The sequence below is a fragment of the Bubalus bubalis genome, chromosome 4, assembly GCF_019923935.1.
Source record: "Bubalus bubalis isolate 160015118507 breed Murrah chromosome 4, NDDB_SH_1, whole genome shotgun sequence".
Classification (NCBI taxonomy): Eukaryota; Metazoa; Chordata; class Mammalia; order Artiodactyla; family Bovidae; genus Bubalus; species Bubalus bubalis.
In genome coordinates, this window is record NC_059160.1 from 20,668,171 (window position 1) to 20,688,308 (window position 20,138).

General features: G+C 36.3%; 1 protein-coding gene across 2 annotated transcripts; it reads left to right on the plus strand.

The window, feature by feature from the left end:
* The first annotated feature begins 3,618 nt into the window (after window positions 1-3,618).
* LOC102406263 (NKG2-A/NKG2-B type II integral membrane protein) lies at window positions 3,619-10,883 on the plus strand. 2 transcript variants are annotated; one of them, XM_025283255.3, is made up of 7 exons: window positions 3,619-4,257; window positions 6,137-6,214; window positions 6,777-6,875; window positions 7,371-7,424; window positions 8,042-8,193; window positions 10,268-10,368; window positions 10,690-10,883. In XM_025283255.3, the coding sequence occupies exons 2-7, from the start codon at window positions 6,145-6,147 to the stop codon at window positions 10,805-10,807; spliced, it is 594 nt and encodes a 197-aa protein (XP_025139040.3). In that variant the 5' UTR covers window positions 3,619-4,257; window positions 6,137-6,144; the 3' UTR covers window positions 10,808-10,883. The 2 variants fall into 2 exon arrangements, with proteins under 2 accessions (XP_025139040.3, XP_025139039.3); XM_025283254.3 differs by lacking the exon at window positions 3,619-4,257 and having other exon boundaries at window positions 5,547-6,214.
* Window positions 10,884-20,138: the final 9,255 nt, after the last annotated feature.

The following is a 20,138-nucleotide window of genomic DNA, read 5'->3' on the forward strand; positions in this document are numbered from 1 at the left end:
AATTGAAACCAGCAAAGTGTATGATAACATGAATAATACATTTAACACTTGCCTTGTAGCTCAGCTAGTAAAGAATCCGCCTGTAATACAAGAGACTTCAGTTCAATCCGTGAATTGGGCAATACCCTGAAGAAGGGAATGGCTACCCACTCCAGAATTTTTACCTGGAGAATTTCATGGACAGAGGAGCCTGGTAGGCTACAGTTCATGCATTTGCAAAGAGTTGGACACAACTGAGTGACTTTCACCTTTCACTTCAAATTTTAAAAGTGAATATTACTGAATATTACATTATTTGGCATCACTAATGAATGCTTCACTTGCTATAATTCAATTAGGTGGGTAATAGAATATTATTTTTTAGTTTATTAATATAAAATATAATAAAGATAGTCCCCATATAGGTAGCCATTAGCAATTGCTATAGAAAGTTCAAATATTAGTCTATATTATTAGGACATAATAGAGTTTGCAAATAGCTTACAAACAGCTTACAAATACCTGAGAAAAGAATAGAAGTGAAAGGCAGAGGAGCAGGAAAAAATATACCTAACTGAATGCAGAGTTCCATAGATTAGCAAGGAGAGAGAAAGTCTTCTTAAGTGAACAATACAATGTAATAGAGGAAAACAATAGAGTGGGAGAGACTAGAGATATCTTCAAGAAAACTGGCGATACCAAGGGAATATTTCATGCAAAGACAGGCACTAGGGAGGACAAAAATGGCAAGGACCTAACAGAAGCAGAAGAGATTAAGGAGAGGTGGCAAGAATACCCAGATTAACTGTACAGAAAAGCTCTTAATGATCCAGATAACCACAGTGGTGTGGTCACTCACCTAGAGCCAGACAACCTGAAGTGCAAAGTCAAGTGGGCCTTAGGAAGCCTTACTAAAAACAAAGCTAATGGACGTGGTGTAATTCCAGCTGAGCTATCCCAAATCCTAAAGAATGATGCTGTTAAAGTGCTGCACTCAATATGCCCCCAAACTGGAAAACTCAGCAGTGGCCACAGGACTGTAAAAAGTCAGTTTTCATTCCAATCAGAAAGAAACGCAATGCCGAATAACATTAAAATTATATTACAATTGCACTCATTTCACCTGCTATCAAGATTATGGGCAAAATCCTTGAAGCTAAGCTTCAGCAGGACATGAACAGAAAACTTCCAGATATTCAGGCTGGATTCAGAGAAGGCAGATGATCAAATTGCCAACATCCATTGAATCATAGAGAAAGCCAGGAAATTCCAGAAAAAAATCTACTTTTGCCTCATCGACTCTGCTAAAGCCTTTGACTATGTGGATTACAACCACCTATGGAATATACTTAAAGACATGGGAATACCAGACCAATTTAGCTGCCTCCTGAGAAATCTGCATGCAGGTCAAGAGGCAACAGTAGAGCAGTACATGGAACAATGGAATGGCAAGTTGGTTCCAAATTGGGAAAGGAGTACATCAAAGCTGTATATTGTCACCCTGTTTATTTAACTCATATGCAGAGTACATCATATGAAATGCTGGGCTGCATGACTCACAAACTGGAATTAAGATTGCAGGGAGAGATATCAACAACCTCAGATAGCAGATTGTACCACTTTAATGGCAGAAAGTGAAGAGGAACTAAAGAGCTTCTTGATGCAGGTGAAACAGGAGAATGAAAAAGATGGCTTAAAATTCAACCATCAAAAAACACAGATCATGGCATCCAGTCCCATCAATTCATAGTAAATACATGGAGAAAGAGTGGAAACGGTGTCAAATTCCATTTTCTTCGGCTCCAAAATCACTGTGGACAATGACTGCGGCCATGAAATTAAAAAGCGCTTGCTGATTGGAAGTAAAGCTATGACAAAATTCGATAGCATATTAAAAAGCAGAGACATGATTTTGCCAACAAAGTTTAATCTAGTCAAAGCTATGGTTTTTCCAGTGGTCATGTATGGATCTGATATTTGGACCATAAAGGCTGAGAGCCAAAGAATTATGTTTTCCAGCTATGGTGCTGGAGAGAGTCCCTTGGACAGAAAGGAGATCAAGCCAGTCAACCCTAAAGGAAATAAACCCTGAGTATTCATGGGAAGGACTGATGCTAAAACTGAAGCTCCAATACTTTGGCCACCCGGCGCAAACAGCTGACTCATTGGAAAAGACCCTGATGCTGGAAAAGATTCAATGCAAGAGGAGAAGAGGGCCACAGAGGATTAGATGACTGGATGACCTCACTGACTCAATGGACATGTAGTCTTGGGTGTGCTCAGTCTCTTCAGTCATGTCCGACTCTGTAACCCCATGGACAGTAGCCCCAATAGGCTTCTCTCTCCATGGAATTTTCCAGGAAAGAATACTGGAGCGGGTTGCCATTTCTTTCTCCAGGGGATCTTCCTCAGCCAGGGATTGAACCTGGGTTTGTTGCATCACAGGCAGCTTCTTAACCATCTGAGCCAGGGAAGCCCCTCAATGGATGTGAATTTGAGCAAATTCAGGGAAATAGTGAAGGACAGGGAAGCTTTGTCTGCTGCAGTCCACAGGGTCACAAAGAGTCAGACACAGCTTCATGACTGAACAACAACAATAAACTGGTATATAACTACAGATTTATATTCCACTTTTCTAGATTTTAGAAAGCTAAATTTGACTGTGTGGATCACAGTAAACTGTGGAAAATTCTGAAAGAGACGGGAATACCAGACCACCTGACCTGCCTCTTGAGAAATTTGTATGCAGGTCAGGAAGCAACAGTTAGAACTGGACATGGAACAACAGACTGGTTCCAAATAGGAAAAGGAGTACGTCAAGGCTGTATATTATCACCCTTCTTATTTAACTTCCATGCAGAGTACATCATGAGAAACGCTGGACTGGATGAAACACAAGCAGGAATCAAGATTGCAGGGAGAAATATTAATAACCTCAGATATGCAGATGACACCACCCTCATGGCAGAAAGTGAAGAGGAACTAAAAAGCCTGTTGATGAAAGTGAAAGAGGAGAGTGAAAAAGTTGGTTTAAAGCTCAACATTCAGAAAACGAAGATCATGGCATCCGGTCCCATCACTTCATGGGAAATAGATGGGGAAGCAGTGGAAACAGTGTCAGACTTTATTTTTCTGTGCTCCAAAATCACTGCAGATTTTGACTGCAGCCAGGAAATTAAAAGACGCTTACTCCTTGGAAGGAAAGTTATGACCAACCTAAACAGCATATTCAAAAGCATAGATATTACTTTGCCAACAAAGGTCCGTCTAGTCAAGGTTATGGTTTTTCCTGTGGTCATGTATGGATGTGAGAGTTGGACTGTGAAGAAAGCTGAGCACTGAAGAATTGATGCTTTTGAACTGTGGTGTTGGAGAAGACTCTTCAGAGTCCATTGGACTGCAAGGATATCCAACCAGTCCCTTCTGAAGAAGATCAGTCCGGGGATTTCTTTGGAAGGAATGCTAAAGCTGAAACTCCAGTACTTTGGCCACCTCATGGAAGAGTTGACTCATTGGAAAAAACTCTGATGCTGCGAGGTATTGGGGGCAGGAGGAGAAGGGGATAACAGAGGATGAGATGGCTGGATGGCATCACTGACTCGATGGACATGAGTCTGGGTGAACTCCGGGAGTTGGTGATGGACAGGGAGGCCTGATGTGCTGCAATTCATGGGGTCGCAAATAGTCGGACACGACTGAGCGACTGAACTCAACTGAAAAAAGTTTAAAATGTAGTAACTCTTCTGAATTAGGGACAAGTATCCTTAAATACAAACTGTCAATTGAATTATGATTTCCTCCATTATAATAGAAATGACACAATGAAATTATAAGGAAAAAATAAATAATGCCTAGATTTAGTAAACTTATCTAAAGTAAAACTTAAACATTGAAGTTACTCTTGACAAGGCATAAATGTTCAGCATTGATGAATGAAGTGAAAGCAAGTTAACAGCATGGTGATCATGTCCTTTGTCCCCCTATATCTTTTAGAAGGTGAAATCAATTCTGAGGAACTCACCAAAGAACAAACCAACTGATACATTACATATCCAAAATCTCCTATATTCTGGAGTTGTGTGATGAGATAAACTGTCTTCAAAATACCCAAGCGTAAGAATTTCCTGTTTCAGTGACACGGTGATAAGAAATGTACTTTTTTCACTATTGTTTCACTCTGGGCCTTCACAGGGCAGTCTGTGAAGACCACAGACATTGTTTGATTTTCACAGTAACCTGGCCACTCACGAGAAGAGGCAGGACTCTGGCCTGTAGAAGGTATGTGCTTTCCTCTCCTTCCTAATTCCTCATCTCATTTAGTAGGAGATTACAAATGCCAATGTGGTTCGACTTAGGGACAATTGCTAAGCAAACAAATTACAGAGATATTGGTATCTGTATTTGATATTTAGGTATTTTAAATTGGGAGAAAGTAAGAATAAAATATGAAGTATTGGGGAAGATTTCTTAAAATGTTCAAGTGCTTACCTGCAGACGTTATTCAAGTGAATACACACATGTATAACTGATTTTGCTAATCATTGCAATTTAAGATGAAGTATCAGGAGCATCAGGACAAGGGACAGTTAACATTGTATTTTGTCATCAATAGACATAGAATTAGATATAGCATTAAATATTTAACTCAGCCCTTAAAAATAGAATCTTAAAATGGATTCATAGAATTGTGAATGGCCAATATAATTCTACACTGATCTAGTTAAAGTAAAAATCAGAATATGGTACCTCCAGTAAAATGCTGGATTACCTCAATTATATATGATCAAACAATTCATAAAAACTTGATCACAATATTGAAAAAAGATAAATCACACTAACACAGAGAATTCTGTCTAATAAATTACATTGCCTGATATGAATAATACCATGGCAATTGCGTTAAAATAAGAAATACAATAAAAGTCAAATTTAATATTAGGTGTTTTACATGCTTTATATTATACATATTTTTATTCTCATTTTAGATTAGTAAACTCATTTGCTAAATACTAAATAATTTTTAAAGGTCGTACATTGTAAATTTCAAGGCCAGAATTAATTGTAGATTGCACTGACTACAGAATACGTTGACTGAATTTTTAAGGCATATCATTGACTTATTATAATTGCTGATACAACTAAAGCTTCTCTTATTGACTTAACAGCCTCAGGATCTTCCTGGAAGTTTGTACGAACATTATTCTTCCATAAATGATGTATGCTTTTCCTTATCATTTTGTGATTTCATATCTTAGCCATTGTCAATTACTCATGAAATATAAGTATTTAAAGACATTTTAACATTGTTTTGTCTTTATATGATAAAAACTTTTGGAGAATTTAATATGTCATGTACCATTTTTAACATGTAAAATATTTCTTTAATTTTTTTAATGATTTCTCAGAGCTCCACAATAACTCAAAATAGAAGAATTATTTGATAGCATCTCATTCGCTTTTCATTAATGAATGTCCCAATTAAAGTAGTTGAATGCAGAGTGTACCATATATGCCAATACTGTTATTCCCTCATCAGAGAAAGCTGTCTTTAACTTTTAATGGATTTTAAACTTACATATATAATAGGTGCATGTTTTTCCAATATGGACTTTAATTTGAACAAAGATATTATAACAATTTTCAAGTGTTTCTGTGAATTTTGACTTTCAATTCATCAGGATATTACTATTCATGAACTTTTTCAGTAATCTGCTAATTTTCATTGTTCCAATAAACAAGTAACATTATGTCAAACAGAATATTTTTTAAAATATTTATTTGTTTTTAACTGATTGATGACTGGTTTACAATATTGGTTTGATTTCTGTCATACATCAGCATAAATTAACCATAGGCGTACATATGTCCCCTCCTTTGAGTTTCCCTCTAACCTCCCACCTCCAACCCATTCCCACCACTCTTGGTTATTAAACACCAAATACTACTTTTAAAACTACTTACTCTACCATGAAACAGTTGTCTAAAGGTCTACTGAAATGAGAACCAAACTTGGATTTGCTCAGCTGCTAAATGAGTGCTGTTAACTGATCTCACACATCACCCAGTTTAACCTTTCAAGCTTTCTTGTGATGTTATACACCATTTATTAACTACTTATGTAAAGTTTCCATAGAGTAACATCCTTGACATTAAACAGCCACAGAGATGAAGAACCAAAAGGAAAGCTACTCAGAACCGAGTCTGGATAAGGACACCAGGAGACAGCAAATGCGAGGTAAGATCCTGAAAAGATCAATTTTAGCAGCTGAGCAGGAGAAAACCCACGTGGGATTAAACTTTCAAATTGCCTTTCATTATGTCAATGGAATGACAGTAACTACCACTGCAAGCGTAAAGCATTTACCTGCTTACATGATTTTATTAATGAGACTTAGAGCTGGAGTTTGAAATACAATATTCTAATATGACATACGTGCTGTGCTGTGCTGCGCTTAGTCATTCAGTTGTGTCCAACTCTTTGCCACACCATGGACTGTAAACCGCCAGGCTCCTCTGTCCATGGGGATTCTCCAGGCAGGAATGCTGGAGAAGGTTGCCATGCCCTCCTCTAGGACTATCTACCCAGGCATTGCTGTAATTTGTAGTCTTTGATCTACAACTCGTGAAGCCTTATATTCGCTGACAAAGGAATGGTATATTCTGAGAGGAGGATTGCAATGGTAGATATCGTTTTGATGTTGATGTCTTTGAATTCTCATGGATGTGGGATCTTTTGTTCTTCTGAAATAACTGTCTCCATCACTCCTTTCTCAGTGTTTCCTTTTCTCTCCCTGCAGATTCACCGTCCGCTCGAGAGAAACTCATTGTTGTGATCCTGGGAATCGTCTGTTTTGTCTTGATGTATACTATAGTGAGAGTGATAACTTCTATTCCACGTAAGTCAAGTTTTGAAAGATTATGATTGAACCTTTCATTTTACTGATCGTCGGTGCCTCTAAAATTTCATATTATTATGGAATAGAACTCTTATTTTAATGTGTGCCTTTAGCCTAAGTATTGAATGGTTATCCTGAGTTGAGCAAAGTATAAATTACAGAATGATTGTAGGGAAAATTAAATATATACACAGATATTTTCTGATTTCATAACTCAAAGATATACTTTAAGAAACTGAAACACCTTATTGAGAAAAACAAATTAATTCTTGAGATTGCTTGAACCAAGGATTGTAAGAGGTGGTAGAATCTTTTCTCCAAGATTTTTAAAATATACACCCCCCAGTCTTCATTACCTCATTAATTATTCTTAAAGCAATATTTTCCAGATCATCCTAAATCCTACTAACGCCATGTTTAAACTAAAAAATAAATTTTTATGATGTATTTAGATCAATGTAAAAATTTTAAAAGATTACTTCCATTTTTTTCTAGGTACCCAAATATCAGAACAGAATAAGTCCTCTCTGATAACAAAGCTCCCGAAAGGTACATAATGATTTCAAACTTCTAATATAAATATAGTTTGTATTTTGTCTCTCTCTTAGGCTAGTGAAGATCTATTAGGCTAGAAGATCTATTTCTATAGATCCGGGGATAAATATATAATAGAAATAGATCTGGGGATAAAATATAAATTATAAATAGAAATAGATCTGGTGATAAAATATAAATTATAAAAGCAGGCAACAATATTCCTAAATAATGATTATAGGAGAGTCTTTCTCCCTATGCAACAATATGATCACCATATCCATTGTTGGCAATTGGCTGTAATTTCCTGCTGTTATAATATGATAAGAGACAAATAATTTTGCTATCTAAAATAGAAGTTTCATTTCTTTATTTTTAGGACATGTAAATAGTAGATATTTCTATGTGTTTGCTTTATATGGGGACATAAATTGGGATATGAGAGACAGACTCTCTCTATGAATGTATGAATGAGATTTGTTTTATATGTACCAGCCTTGAGGATGCATAGATATGTTATTTTATATATGTGTGTGTATGCATAAATGTTTATATCTATGCATATGTGTAAGTTAATTTTTATTTTTCAAAATCAAATTGTTTTTGAATACTAATTCATAATCTTTCTTCAGAATGTCATTGTGGTCATTGTCCACAAGACTGGCTTACATATTCCAACAACTGCTATTATACTAGTTTGGAAAAAAAATCATGGAATGAAAGTTTGATATCCTGTGCTACTAAGAATTCTACTTTGCTTTATATAGATAATGAAGAGGAAATGGTAAGATATTAAATGTTTCCAACACTGCTAAAGGCTTCATTTAGTCAACATTATATTTGTTAGGATTCACTTGTGCTTTTGTACACATTTGCAGCTTGATTATTTTAAGGTCTGCTAGTATTCCATTAAACAATGGAATATAACTTTATAATACTTTATTTACATTTTTATACCATTCATGCATGAGTGGTAATTTCTGGTTCTTGTTTTTCATAGAAAACCATGCTTCTACAAATGCTATTAAATTCTAAAATACACTGTGCTATCTAATTTTACCATACATCAAGGAAAATAAACATATGATTTTGCCTATAGAATTGTGTAATTGCACATCAGATCACGGAAAAGAAGTTTCAACTTCCCAGCAGCCCCACCCCTCTGTAATATCTTATCATGTCTCCACCTCCTTATTTACTCACTGTCCTGACTTTTGATATTATAGAATCTCTTTGATTGCTTTTGAATCATATACATGGAATCCCATGTTCGTACTTAGTCATTCAGTCATGTCCGACTCTATGCAACCTCAATAACTTCAGCCTGTCAGGCTCCTGTGTCCATGGAATTTTCCAGGCAAGAATACTGAAGTGGGTTGCCATTTTCTACTCCAGGACATGGAATCATACAGGTTGTCCCTGTCTCATCACTGCCATATGATATTTTGCAGTTCCTCCAACTTTTTGCATTTATGTGAAGTTTGTAAATTTCCACAGCTCATTGTGTGAATTCAACAGTTAAGATCCATTCTTTCCAATGCCGCTGGGTGGAGATGGAGTCTTACACCCTCAGGGATAAAGAGGCTTCTTAGCTTCAGTAGCTTTAGTCAAGACATCCCCTTTGCTGGTCCCACCCCCACCCCTATCACCCAACCCTAGTGTCTCTCAGTGGAGGAAACAGAAGCTATTTCTGACTGCTCCTTGTTAGTAAGTGTCCTGATGGATCACCTTGTAAGGCTTACCTGGTGTTGCCTACACGGTTCTCTCAACACACAGGAGGAACGGATTACCTGTGACACCCCCAACAGCCAGGTTAGGTATTGTGTGTTTGGGAAGTAAGAGGCCTAGGTCACTTTCACCTGGTTGGTGGGGAGATACAAGATGCACCTAATTATCTTTCCCTCACCTCCCACCTTGTTCTCTCATCACGGAGAAGTGATTAGCGATTACAGAGAAGTGGGGCTGCTGGGAAGTCTCAAGCCACATCACCCTTCTCTTTCCACCTTTCAGAGTTCTCCTTTCTCATGTCTTTCATTAGCTCTCATGTTTACAGTTGAACTTAGCAGGGAGGAGAAGAGAGAAATGAGTCTCTGACCCCTTGTCTGGTCCACTGATTCCACCAATACAGAAACAGATGGCTTTGGGGTTTATTTAGTCAAAGAATGGTGTCAGGCTCAGAAAACCAAATCTTCGGCTCTCATGTCACTTATTTTCTCAATTTCATTTCCTTAATTTCCCTCTAAAACTGAAATTCTGAGAAACATATAATAGTAGAGAAATCCATCAATATTGTCACAATAAATAGAAAAATGAATGTCATGGAATCTAAAGACTTATTTAAAGCCTTGCTATGTTAGTTTTGACATGAGGAAAAATGAAATTATGTGAATCAGAATTTTCCTCATTGCACATATTCAATTACTCCACCTTCTTATCCCTTAGGCTTAATGTCAGATGTAGTTCACGGCTGTAAGTATCCCCAAGTTGTTATGCAAGGTGTGTTCTTCTGTAGGATCTCTACAACTAATTCATGTCTTTGTAAATATTCTCTATATTAAATGGCTGTCGAAAAAAAGGAATTTTCCTTATTAACATTAGAACATGGTGACACTGATGAGTATAAATGTTGAGTTAATTTAGAATCAAAAGTACAGATATTGGTTAATATTTATGGTACTACTAAAACTTCAAACTTTCAACTCCTATGTTTTTTAGTGTTAGATTAGAATCTAACATGCTCAATTTGTTCAAAGAATGAAAGATGCTATGAAAGAACACATCCTTTGACTTGCATTTTAAAAATTAACAAAAACATTTCATAATGACTATTTAAGTGAAAATTCTTTATTTTGGGCTAGAAATTTCTGATGTCCCTATCAATTATATCGTGGATTCAAGTCTCTCGTGAAGGCCGCGGTCATCCTTGGAAGTGGCTAAATGGTTCAACTTGCAGACTACAGTAAGTTTGTAAAAAGAATGCTATATAGAGGAGGAAAAATACAAAAAAGAAATATTTTTAAAATAACATGAATACATTTGTTTTAGTCGAATTACAGAAAGCTGAAGGACAATATTGAAAGAATATAAAATGTTGATACCAATGTTGAAAACTAGGCTACTCTGTAGCCCAATTTCCTAGTAAAAAGCTCTTACTGAAATTTTATTAAAGACTTCATTACCCATTTTCAAAATATCTTGTATTACAGTTGCATGGAAAATGCTATTGTTTCATGAGTTGTCTTCATAGAATATAACAGAATTATGCATTTTTCCATAACAGGATAACAGACAAATTACCTGGTGAACGTAACTGTGCTGTACAATCTTTATGGGAAATAAGAGCAGAAGACTGTCAGTTTACAAATGCATATCATTGCAAGCATAAGCTTGAGAATTAAAATATGAGTTTGGATGCTGTTGGGTAACTTGACCTTTTATGAAATGGAAATAAAATTCTGATTGCATACATTTTAATACGAATTATATTATTTTTTCTGATAATGAATGTTTTTCAAAAACAGTTGAAATATAATTGTGTGTGCTCATTCATTCAGTTGTGTCTGACTCTTTGAGACCCCATGGACTATAGGCTGTCAGGCTTCTCTGTCCAAGGAATTCTCCAGTCAAGAATACTGGAGTGGTTCTATTCCCAGATTTTTAAGGAATTTCCACACTGTTCTCCATAGTGGCTGTACCAGTTTGCATTCCCATCAACAGTGTAAGAGGGTTTCCTTTTTCTCCACACCCTCTCCAGCTATTGTTGTTTGTCGACTTTTTTATGGTGGCCATTCTGACCGGCAGAGACGATACCTCATTGTGTTTTTAATTTGCATTTCTCTAGTAATGAGTGGTGTTGTGATATGAGAAAGCTACATATCTTTTCATGTGTTTTATTAGCTCTCTGTATATCTTCTTTGGAGAAATGTCTGTTTAGTTCTTTGGTCCAGTTTTTGGTTAGGTTTTTCATTTTTCTGGTATTGAGCTACATGAACTGCTTGTATATTTTGGAGCTTAATTCTTTGTCAGTTGTTTCATTTGCTGTTATTGTCTTCCATTCTGAAGGCTGCCTTTCCACCTTGCTTATAGTTTCCTTTGTTGTGCAAAAGCTTTTAAGTTTACTATGTCCCATTTGTATTTTTGTTTTTATTTCCATTACTCTGCAAGGTGATTCATAGAGAATCTTGCTGTAATTTATGTCAGAGGGTGTTATGCCTCTGTTTTCCTCTAAGAGTTTTAATAGTCTCTGGTGTTAAATTTAGACCTTTAATCCATTTTGAGTTTATTTTTGTTTATGGTGTTAGAAAGTGTTCTAGTTTCATTCTTTTGCATATGGTTGACCTGTTTTCCCAGCATTTGAATCAGTTCTAATGAGGTGGATGAAACTGGAGCCTATTATACAGAGGGAACTAAATCATAAGGAAAACCATCAGTACACTATATTAATGCATATATATGGACTTTAGAAAGAAGGTATCAACGATCCTATACGCAAGGCAACAAAAGAGACACAGATGTAAAGAACAGACTTTTGGAGTATGTGGGAGAATTCGAGGGCGGGATGATTTGAGAGAATAGCATTGAAACTGTATATTCCCATATATAAAAGAAATGACCAGTGCAAGTTTGATAAATGAAGCAGGACACTCAGAACTGGTGCTCTGGGACAACCCAAGCGATGGGGGAGGGAGGAAGATGAGAGTGGGGTTCTGGATGGGGAACACATGTGTACCCATGGCTGATTCATGTCCATGTATGAGAAAAATACCACAGTATTTTAAAGTAATTATCCTCCAATTAAAATAAATTAATTAATTTTTTAAAAAAAGACTACCAGAGTGGGCTATCATTTCATATTCCCTGGAGGACCTTCCTGACCCAGGGATCAAACCCTCCTCTCCTGCACTGGCAGGCAGTCTCTTTACCACTAGTGCCCCCTGGAAAACCCCACTGAAGTATCATATACACATCCAATGATATAGGTATCGTTCTTTTGTGTCTCACTTTTTTTGCTCAACAGTGTGTTTATGGCATTCAGACTTCTAAAAGATTGCATATTGTGTGAGCCCATTTCCATGTAATATCAAAAATAAGAGTAGAGAGACCAAAAGTAGATTAGTGATTACTAAGGGTTGTGAAGAGACGGAATAGGAAAAGACTGCAAATTGATTAGTGATGAATGCTCTCTAGAGTTTGATAGTAGTGACGGTCGTAAACTGTGAATAATTTCAAAATCATGTATTTATATATTTTAAATGGATAAATTTTATGCTCTGTAAATTACACCTCAATAAAGTTTTTAAAAAGTAACTGCTTTGGGACTGCGTTTAATCTTTAAAATAATTTCTGAAGATAATCGTCTTACAATATTGACTCTTCCAGTCAATATCATGCTTTATCCTTCCAATCAATTAGGTTTTCTTTAAATTCTGCCTATTTTATTGATCAATTTTATTTATTTATTTATTTATTTGTGTGACGCTGTTCAGCATGTGGTAATTTGATTCAGCGACCAGGGATCAAACGCCCACTCCCTGCACCGGGAAGCAAGTAATCCAAACCACTGGACCACCAGCAAAATCCCCCTATAATATTTTATAGATTCCAACATTGAAATTTCACACAAATATGGACTTTTCATAGCCATGCTTTTGTAAACAGCTATTTTGTTTTTAAATTTGTAGTAATTGTTGCTGTTACAAATAGAATCATGCCCAATGATTTCTCTGATTGTATGTATTAATTTTATCATTTCAAATATATATTCCTCTGGATTGTTTATGTAAATAGAGAGTGCATTTCTGAATAATCACGTTTTATTTCTTCCTTCCAGGTGCAATAACTTTTTCTTGTTTTTCTTTTCTTTTTTTTGTTTTTCTTGTTTTTGACTTATTTTTACCCGATTGGCTTTTATTTCCAATGTTGAACAGATGGTACAGTAAAGGTCTTATAAGTATCTTTCCTATACTGGGGGTGAATATTTCAATACTTCATGCTCAAATATGTGTTTTTTAAGGTTTTTTCATATACATTTCTAACATGAAAGCAATTCTATAGTATTCATAATTTTCTCATAGGTTTTGTATGCAATCAGTCATGTTACCATTTTACTATTTTTCTTTCAATGGAATGAGAAAATTTTTAAATGTTTTTGAAATATCCCTTTCCTTCAAATGTTGACCAATTATGCATTCCTGAAATAAAACCACAAAAATCTTTCTATATTGTCTTCCTTTGAAAAATCACTGCATATATCATATTTAGATTAAGATAATTTTCTTCATCCACTTATCACAAAGAGTTGGGACTGAGTTCATTGATATTATGTAACTTGACAGGTTTTGTTATCAAGGCTCTATGGAAGCCTATGTTTTATGGTGAAAGACATGGCATAGTTTTAAGTGTTATTATTCACTACTGATCCCATTAGAGCTCCTAGAATATTTTGTAGAAAGGTTTATACAGTGAACTTAATATATTTAACACATGCTAAGCTTATACAGGTTTATGGTTGTTGTACTATATTTGGTAATTTGTATTTTCTAGACATTCTATTTCATATGGATTGTAAAAAGTTTTTATAATACAGCTTTATTGTCTGTTTAACATCCGTAAAAACCATACTGGTTTTATCAGGTTTCAGTTCAGTCACTCAGTCATGTCTGACTCTGCAACCCCATGGACTGCACTATGCCAGGCTTCCCTGTGCATCACCACCTCCCAGAGCTTGCTCAAACTCATGTCCATCGACTCGGTGACACCATCCAACCATCTCATCCTCTGTTGTCCCCTTCTCCTCCTGCCTTCAATCTTTCCCAGTGTCAGGGTCTTTTCCAGTGAGTCAGCTCCTCCCATCAGGTGGCCAAAGTATAGAAGTTTCAGCCGCAGCATCAGTCCTTCCAATGGATATTTAGGACTGATTTTCCCCAGGATGGACTGGTTTGATCTCCTACTAGCCCAAGGGACTCTCAAGATTCTTCTCCATCACCACAGTTCAAAAGTATCACTTCTTCAGTGCTCAGCTTTCTATATGGTCCAACTCTCACATCCATACATGACTACTGAAAAACCAAGCTTTGACTAGACGGACCTTAAAGTAATGTCTCTGATTTTAATATGCTGTCTAGTTTGGTCATAGCTTTCCTTCCAAGGAACAAGCGTCTTTCAATTTCATGGCTGCAGTCAAATCTGCAATGATTTTGGAGTCCAAAACAAAAAAAAATCTCTCAATGTTTCCATTGTTTCTGCATTTTTTTTTTTTGCCATAAAATAATGGGGCTGGATACCATGATCTTCACTTTTTGAATGTTAAGTTTTAAGCCAGCTTTTTCACTCTCCTATTTCATTGTCATCAAGAGGCTCTTTAGTTCTTCACTTTCTGCCATAAGGGTAGTGTCATCTACATATCTGAGGTTATTGATATTTCTCCCAGCAATTTTGATCCAGCTGTGGTTCATCCAGCCTGGCATTTCACATGATGTGCTCTGCATGGAAGTTAAATAAACACAGTGACAGTATACAGGCTTGACATATTCCTTTCCCAATTTGGAAACACTTCGCTCTTCCATGTCTGGTTCTAACTGTTGCTTCTTGACCTACATACAGATTTCTCAAGAGGCAGGTCAGGCGGTCTGGTAATCCTATCTCTTGAATAATTTTCCACAGTTTGTTGTGATCTACACAGTCAAAGGCTTTGGCATAGTCAACAAAGCAGAAGGTGTTTTTCTGGAAGTCTCTTGCTTTTCCAATGATCCAACAGATGTTGGCAATTTTATCAACAACAAAGAATCAAATTGCCAACATCTATTGGATTGTCACAGAGAAGGCCCGGGAGACCCACTCCAGTGCTCTTGCCTGCAAAAATCCCATGGATGGAGGGGCCTGGGCTGAAGTTCATGGTGTTGCTAAGAGTCGGACACGACTGAGCGACTTCACTTTCACTTTTCACGTTCTTGTACTGGAGAAGGAAATGGCAACCCACTCCAGTGTTCTTGCCTGGAGAATCCCAGGGACGGAAAAGCCTGGCAGGCTGCCGTCTATGGGGTCACATAGAGTCAGACACAACTGATGCGACTTCGCAGCAGCAGGAGCATTGGATTGTCATATTTATATAGATATAAAAGATTCATGTTTTCTCTATTCTCCACGTGTCATTTATTAATTTTATTGTCTTTCAAATGAAAATGGCTTTGACCCTTTAATTCCCCTCTACTGTAATTTTTTCTTTTTCACGATTTTTCATATTTGCTTTTTTCTTCCTTAGTCTTTACATCAACTACTTTAATTTCACCAAAATTGCTCTTTCATTTCAAGTTTCTTGTCAAGCATGCTCAGATTTCTTCTATCTTTTGTTTTTTGTTTATAATGTATGCTTTAACCCAATTAATATGTCACAAGACAGAATCTTGTTGTTATATTTTTCTTTTAATTCATATAAAATTATGATATTTGACTTTGATTTTTCCTTGGTTCATATGTTATTTAGAAATAGATTACTGAATATAAAATCTTAATAAAGATTTTTAAAATTTTGGTTATTGACTTCTATTTTAGGTAAACTAGTTAGAGACATTTTCATGAGCCTGGAAACGTTCTGTATGTCTATTACATATGGCTAATGTGACTATGAAATCTATCTGAAATGTTTATTTCTTCTAATTAATTAAAAATTAAATTTGAATATTCACATTTAAGGGCCCACTTGCCAAACTTGGCTGGAGGCTAGTGTTGTGACACCATAGTTCTGTAGCTTTTTTAGTAATGTAACTGGACTTAGGCACATATAGCGAATTTTGGGGAAATGTTCATTTGAACTTAAAAAATAAGAATATTCTATGTTAGTGTATGGAGAAGGCAATGGCACCCCACCCCAGTACTCTTGCCTAGAAAATCCCATGGATGGAGGAGCCTGGTAGGCAGTTCATGGGGTCACTAAGAGTCGGACACGACTGAGTGACTTCACTTTCACTTCTTACTTTCATTTACTGGAGAAGGAAGTGGCAACCCACTCCAGTGTTCTTGCCTGGAGAATCCCAGGGATGGAGCCTGGTGGGCTGCCGTCTATGGGGTCGCACAGAGTCGGACACGACTGAAGTGACTTAGCAGCAGCAGCATGTTAGTGTATGTGTGTGTGTTCATATATGTCCTGGTTACTTGTCTAGTTTAGATATTTCTATTGCCTACTGCTATATCTGCTTGCTTGATAAGTAGTGGTGATAAATTGTTTAAATCTCCATTTATGATTATTTATGCATGGCTTTCAAATCTGTGTTGACCTTGTGCTATTCAGTATATGCATTTTAAAATTGCTAATAGCTTAGATACTCAATATATAATTATTAAGCATGCTCCATCTTTTGTAACGTGGTTCTTGCTTTATACTGTGAGAGTAATTAACTAAAGCAGTTTGTGTTCTTCTTCTTTACTTTCCTGTTCATGGCTTTTGATAACATAATATGGCTCTTAAGTTAGCAGTTATTAAAATAACTGTTTTACATACATAGCTATGTTAAACAAAATATTTTAAAATATAAACATTCATAACTCAAATGGAAAGCTATTCCATATATATTTAATATAAATGTAAGATTATCATATGCTCTATTTACATATATTATTTAAGTACATATAGTTAATATTTAAGTATAATATATTGTTACTTTGAATTCTACATTATGTTGCTTTTTTAGCTTTCACAATAAATATTTTTAACTTTCTTTTATAAGAATTTATAAATTTAATATGTCTTAGTTCTATAAGTGGAGAAGGCAATGGCGACCCATTCCAGTACTCTTGCCTGGAAAAATCCCATGGATGGAGGAGCCTGGAAGGCTGTAGTCCATGGGGTTGCTGAATCCAACACAACTAAGCATCTTCACTTTCACTTTTCACTTTCATGCACTGGAGAAGGAAATGGCAACCCACTCTAGTGTTCTTGCCTGGAGAACTCCAGGGACGGGGGAGCCTGGTAGGGTGCTGATTATGGGGTCGCACAGAGTCGGACACGCCTGAAGCGACTCAGAAGCAGTTCTATAAGTGCCCTGCATTTTACAGCATTCTTTACTCAATAGTCTAGTAAGTTCATATTTTTGTACTTTTCTGAAACAATGAAAAGATATAGTTTCTCTCTACTGTTTTCACTGCTCATGCCATTTTTGCTCCCTTGACTTCTAATACTAACATACATGCACAATTTGATACTTTATCATTACTATTTTACCTGTCAATATCTATTTGGATATATCCACATAAGTTCTTTTCTTCAATTCTTTCCTTTCTGCGTATCCAAATTTTCAACTAGAGTAAGAGTTTCTTCTTTACAAGACCTTAAAATGTTTCCTTTACATAGAGTCATTTAGTAATTTTGGCAATCTCCCTCCATTTATAAAACTTCCTTGAAAATGAATCCATCTAGCCATCATGTTAAAATGGTATTTGCACTTACTATGGACATCCAATTTATCTATCTCTCTTAGGTCACCAGGTACTTCCATTTTAGATATAGTCACAAACATGTATTTATGCAATAAACAGTAAATTCAAAATATTCTTAGATTTTGAGTATTTATCTTGGCTGTATGTGGATTAACCATAGATTTTATTAAAGTTAAATGCCAGAAGAGTCAACATATTTGGGCATGTAACCAAGGACATGATGTGTACAAAATTATTTAATTGAAACCAGCAAAGTGTATGATAACATGAATAATACATTTAACACTTGCCTTGTAGCTCAGCTGGTAAAGAATCCGCCTGTAATACAAGAGATTTCAGTTCAATCTGTGAATTGGGCAGATCCCCTGAAGAAGGGAATGGCTACCCACTCCAGAATTTTTACCTGGAGAATTTCATGGACAGAGGAGCCTGGTAGGCTACAGTTCATGCATTTGCAAAATGTTGGACACAACTGAATGACTTTCACCTTTCACTTCAAATTTTAAAAGTGAATATTACTGAATATTACATTATTTGGCATCACTAAAGAATGCTTCACTTGCTATAATTTAATGAAGTGGGTAATAGAATATTATTTATTTAGTTTATTAATATAAAATATAATAAAGATAATCACTATATAGGTAGCCATTAGCGATTGCTATAGAAAGTTCAAATATTAGTCTATATTATTAGGACATAATAGAGTTTGCAAATAGCTTATGAACAGCTTACAAATAAATACCTGAGAAAAGAAGAGAAGTGAAAGGCAGAGGAGCAGGAAAAAATATACCCAACTGAATGCAGAGTTCCATAAATTAGCAAGGAGAGAGAAAGCCTTCTTAAGTGAACAATACAATGAAATAGAGGAAACAATAGAGTGGGAAAGACTAGAGATATCTTCAAGAAAACTGGCGATACCAAGGGAATATTTCATGCAAAGAGAGGCACAAGGGAGGACAAAAATGGCAAGAACCTAACAGAAGCAGAAGAGATTAAGGAGAGGTGGCAAGAATACCCATAATACCTGTACAGAAAAGCTCTTAATGACCCAGATAACCACAATGGTGTGGTCACTCACCTAGAGCCAGACATTCTGAACTGTGAAGTCAAGTGGGCCTTAGGAAGCCTTACTAAAAACAGAGCTAATGGATGTGGTGTAATTCCAGCTGAGCTATCCCAAATCCTAAAGAATGATGCTGTTAAAGTGTTGCACTCAATATGCCAGCAAACTGGAGAACTCAGCAGTGGCCACAGGACTGGAAAAGGGCAGTTTTCATTCCAATCCCAAAGAAAGGCAATGCCGAATAACATTCAAATTATCTTATAATTGCACTCATTTCACATGCTATCAAGATTATGGGCAAAATCCTTGAAGCTAAGCTTCAGCAGTACATGAACAGAAAACCTCCAGATATTCAGGCTGGATTCAGAGAAGGTAGATGATCAAATTGCCAACATCCATTGAATCATAGAGAAAGCCAGGGAATTCCAGAAAAAAATCTACTTTTGCCTCATCGACTCTGCTAAAGCCTTTGACTGTGTGGATCACAACCACCTATGGAATATTCTTAAAGAGAATTGGTCTTAAAGACCAATTTGGCTGCCTCCTGAGAAATCTGCATGCAGGTCAAGAAGCAACAGTAGAACAGGACATGGAACAATGGAATGGCAGGTTGGTTCAAAATTGGGAAAGGAATACTTCAAGGCTGGATATTTTCACCCTGCTTATTTAAATTATATGCAGAGTATATCATGTGAAATGCTGGCTGGATGACTCACTAGATGGAATTAAGATTGCAGCAGGAGATATCAACAACCTCAGATAGCAGATGATACCACTTTAATGGCAGAAAGTGAAGAGGAACTAAAGAGCCTCTTGATTCAGTTGAAACAGGAGACCGAAAAAGATGGCTTAACGTTCAACAATCAAAAAGCAGAAATCATGGCATCCAGTCCCATCACTTCATAACAAATAGAGAAAAAGTGGAAACTGTGTCAAATTTCATTTTCTTTGGCTCCAAAATCACTGTCTACAATGACTGCAGCCATGAAATTTAAAAGTGCTTGCTCCTTGGAAGTAAAGCTATGACATAATTAGATAGCATATTAAAAAGCAGAGACATCACTTTGCCAACAAAGGTCCATATAATCAAAGCTATGGTTTTTCCAGTAGTCATGTATGGATGTAAGAGTTGGACCATAAAGGCTGAGAGCCAAAGAATTGATGTTTTCCAGCTATGGTGCTGGAGAGAGAGTCCCTTGGATAGCAAGGAGATCAAGCCAGTCAACCCTAAA

Coding starts and splice junctions, on each gene's coding strand:
- LOC102406263 (XM_025283255.3), top strand. CDS start 6,145: ATGAAGAACCAAAAGGAAAGCTACTCAGAACCGAGTCTGGATAAGGAC. Junction 8,194..10,267: donor TAGATAATGAAGAGGAAATG/GTAAGATATTAA, acceptor ATTTTGGGCTAG/AAATTTCTGATGTCCCTATC. Junction 10,369..10,689: donor GGTTCAACTTGCAGACTACA/GTAAGTTTGTAA, acceptor TTTCCATAACAG/GATAACAGACAAATTACCTG.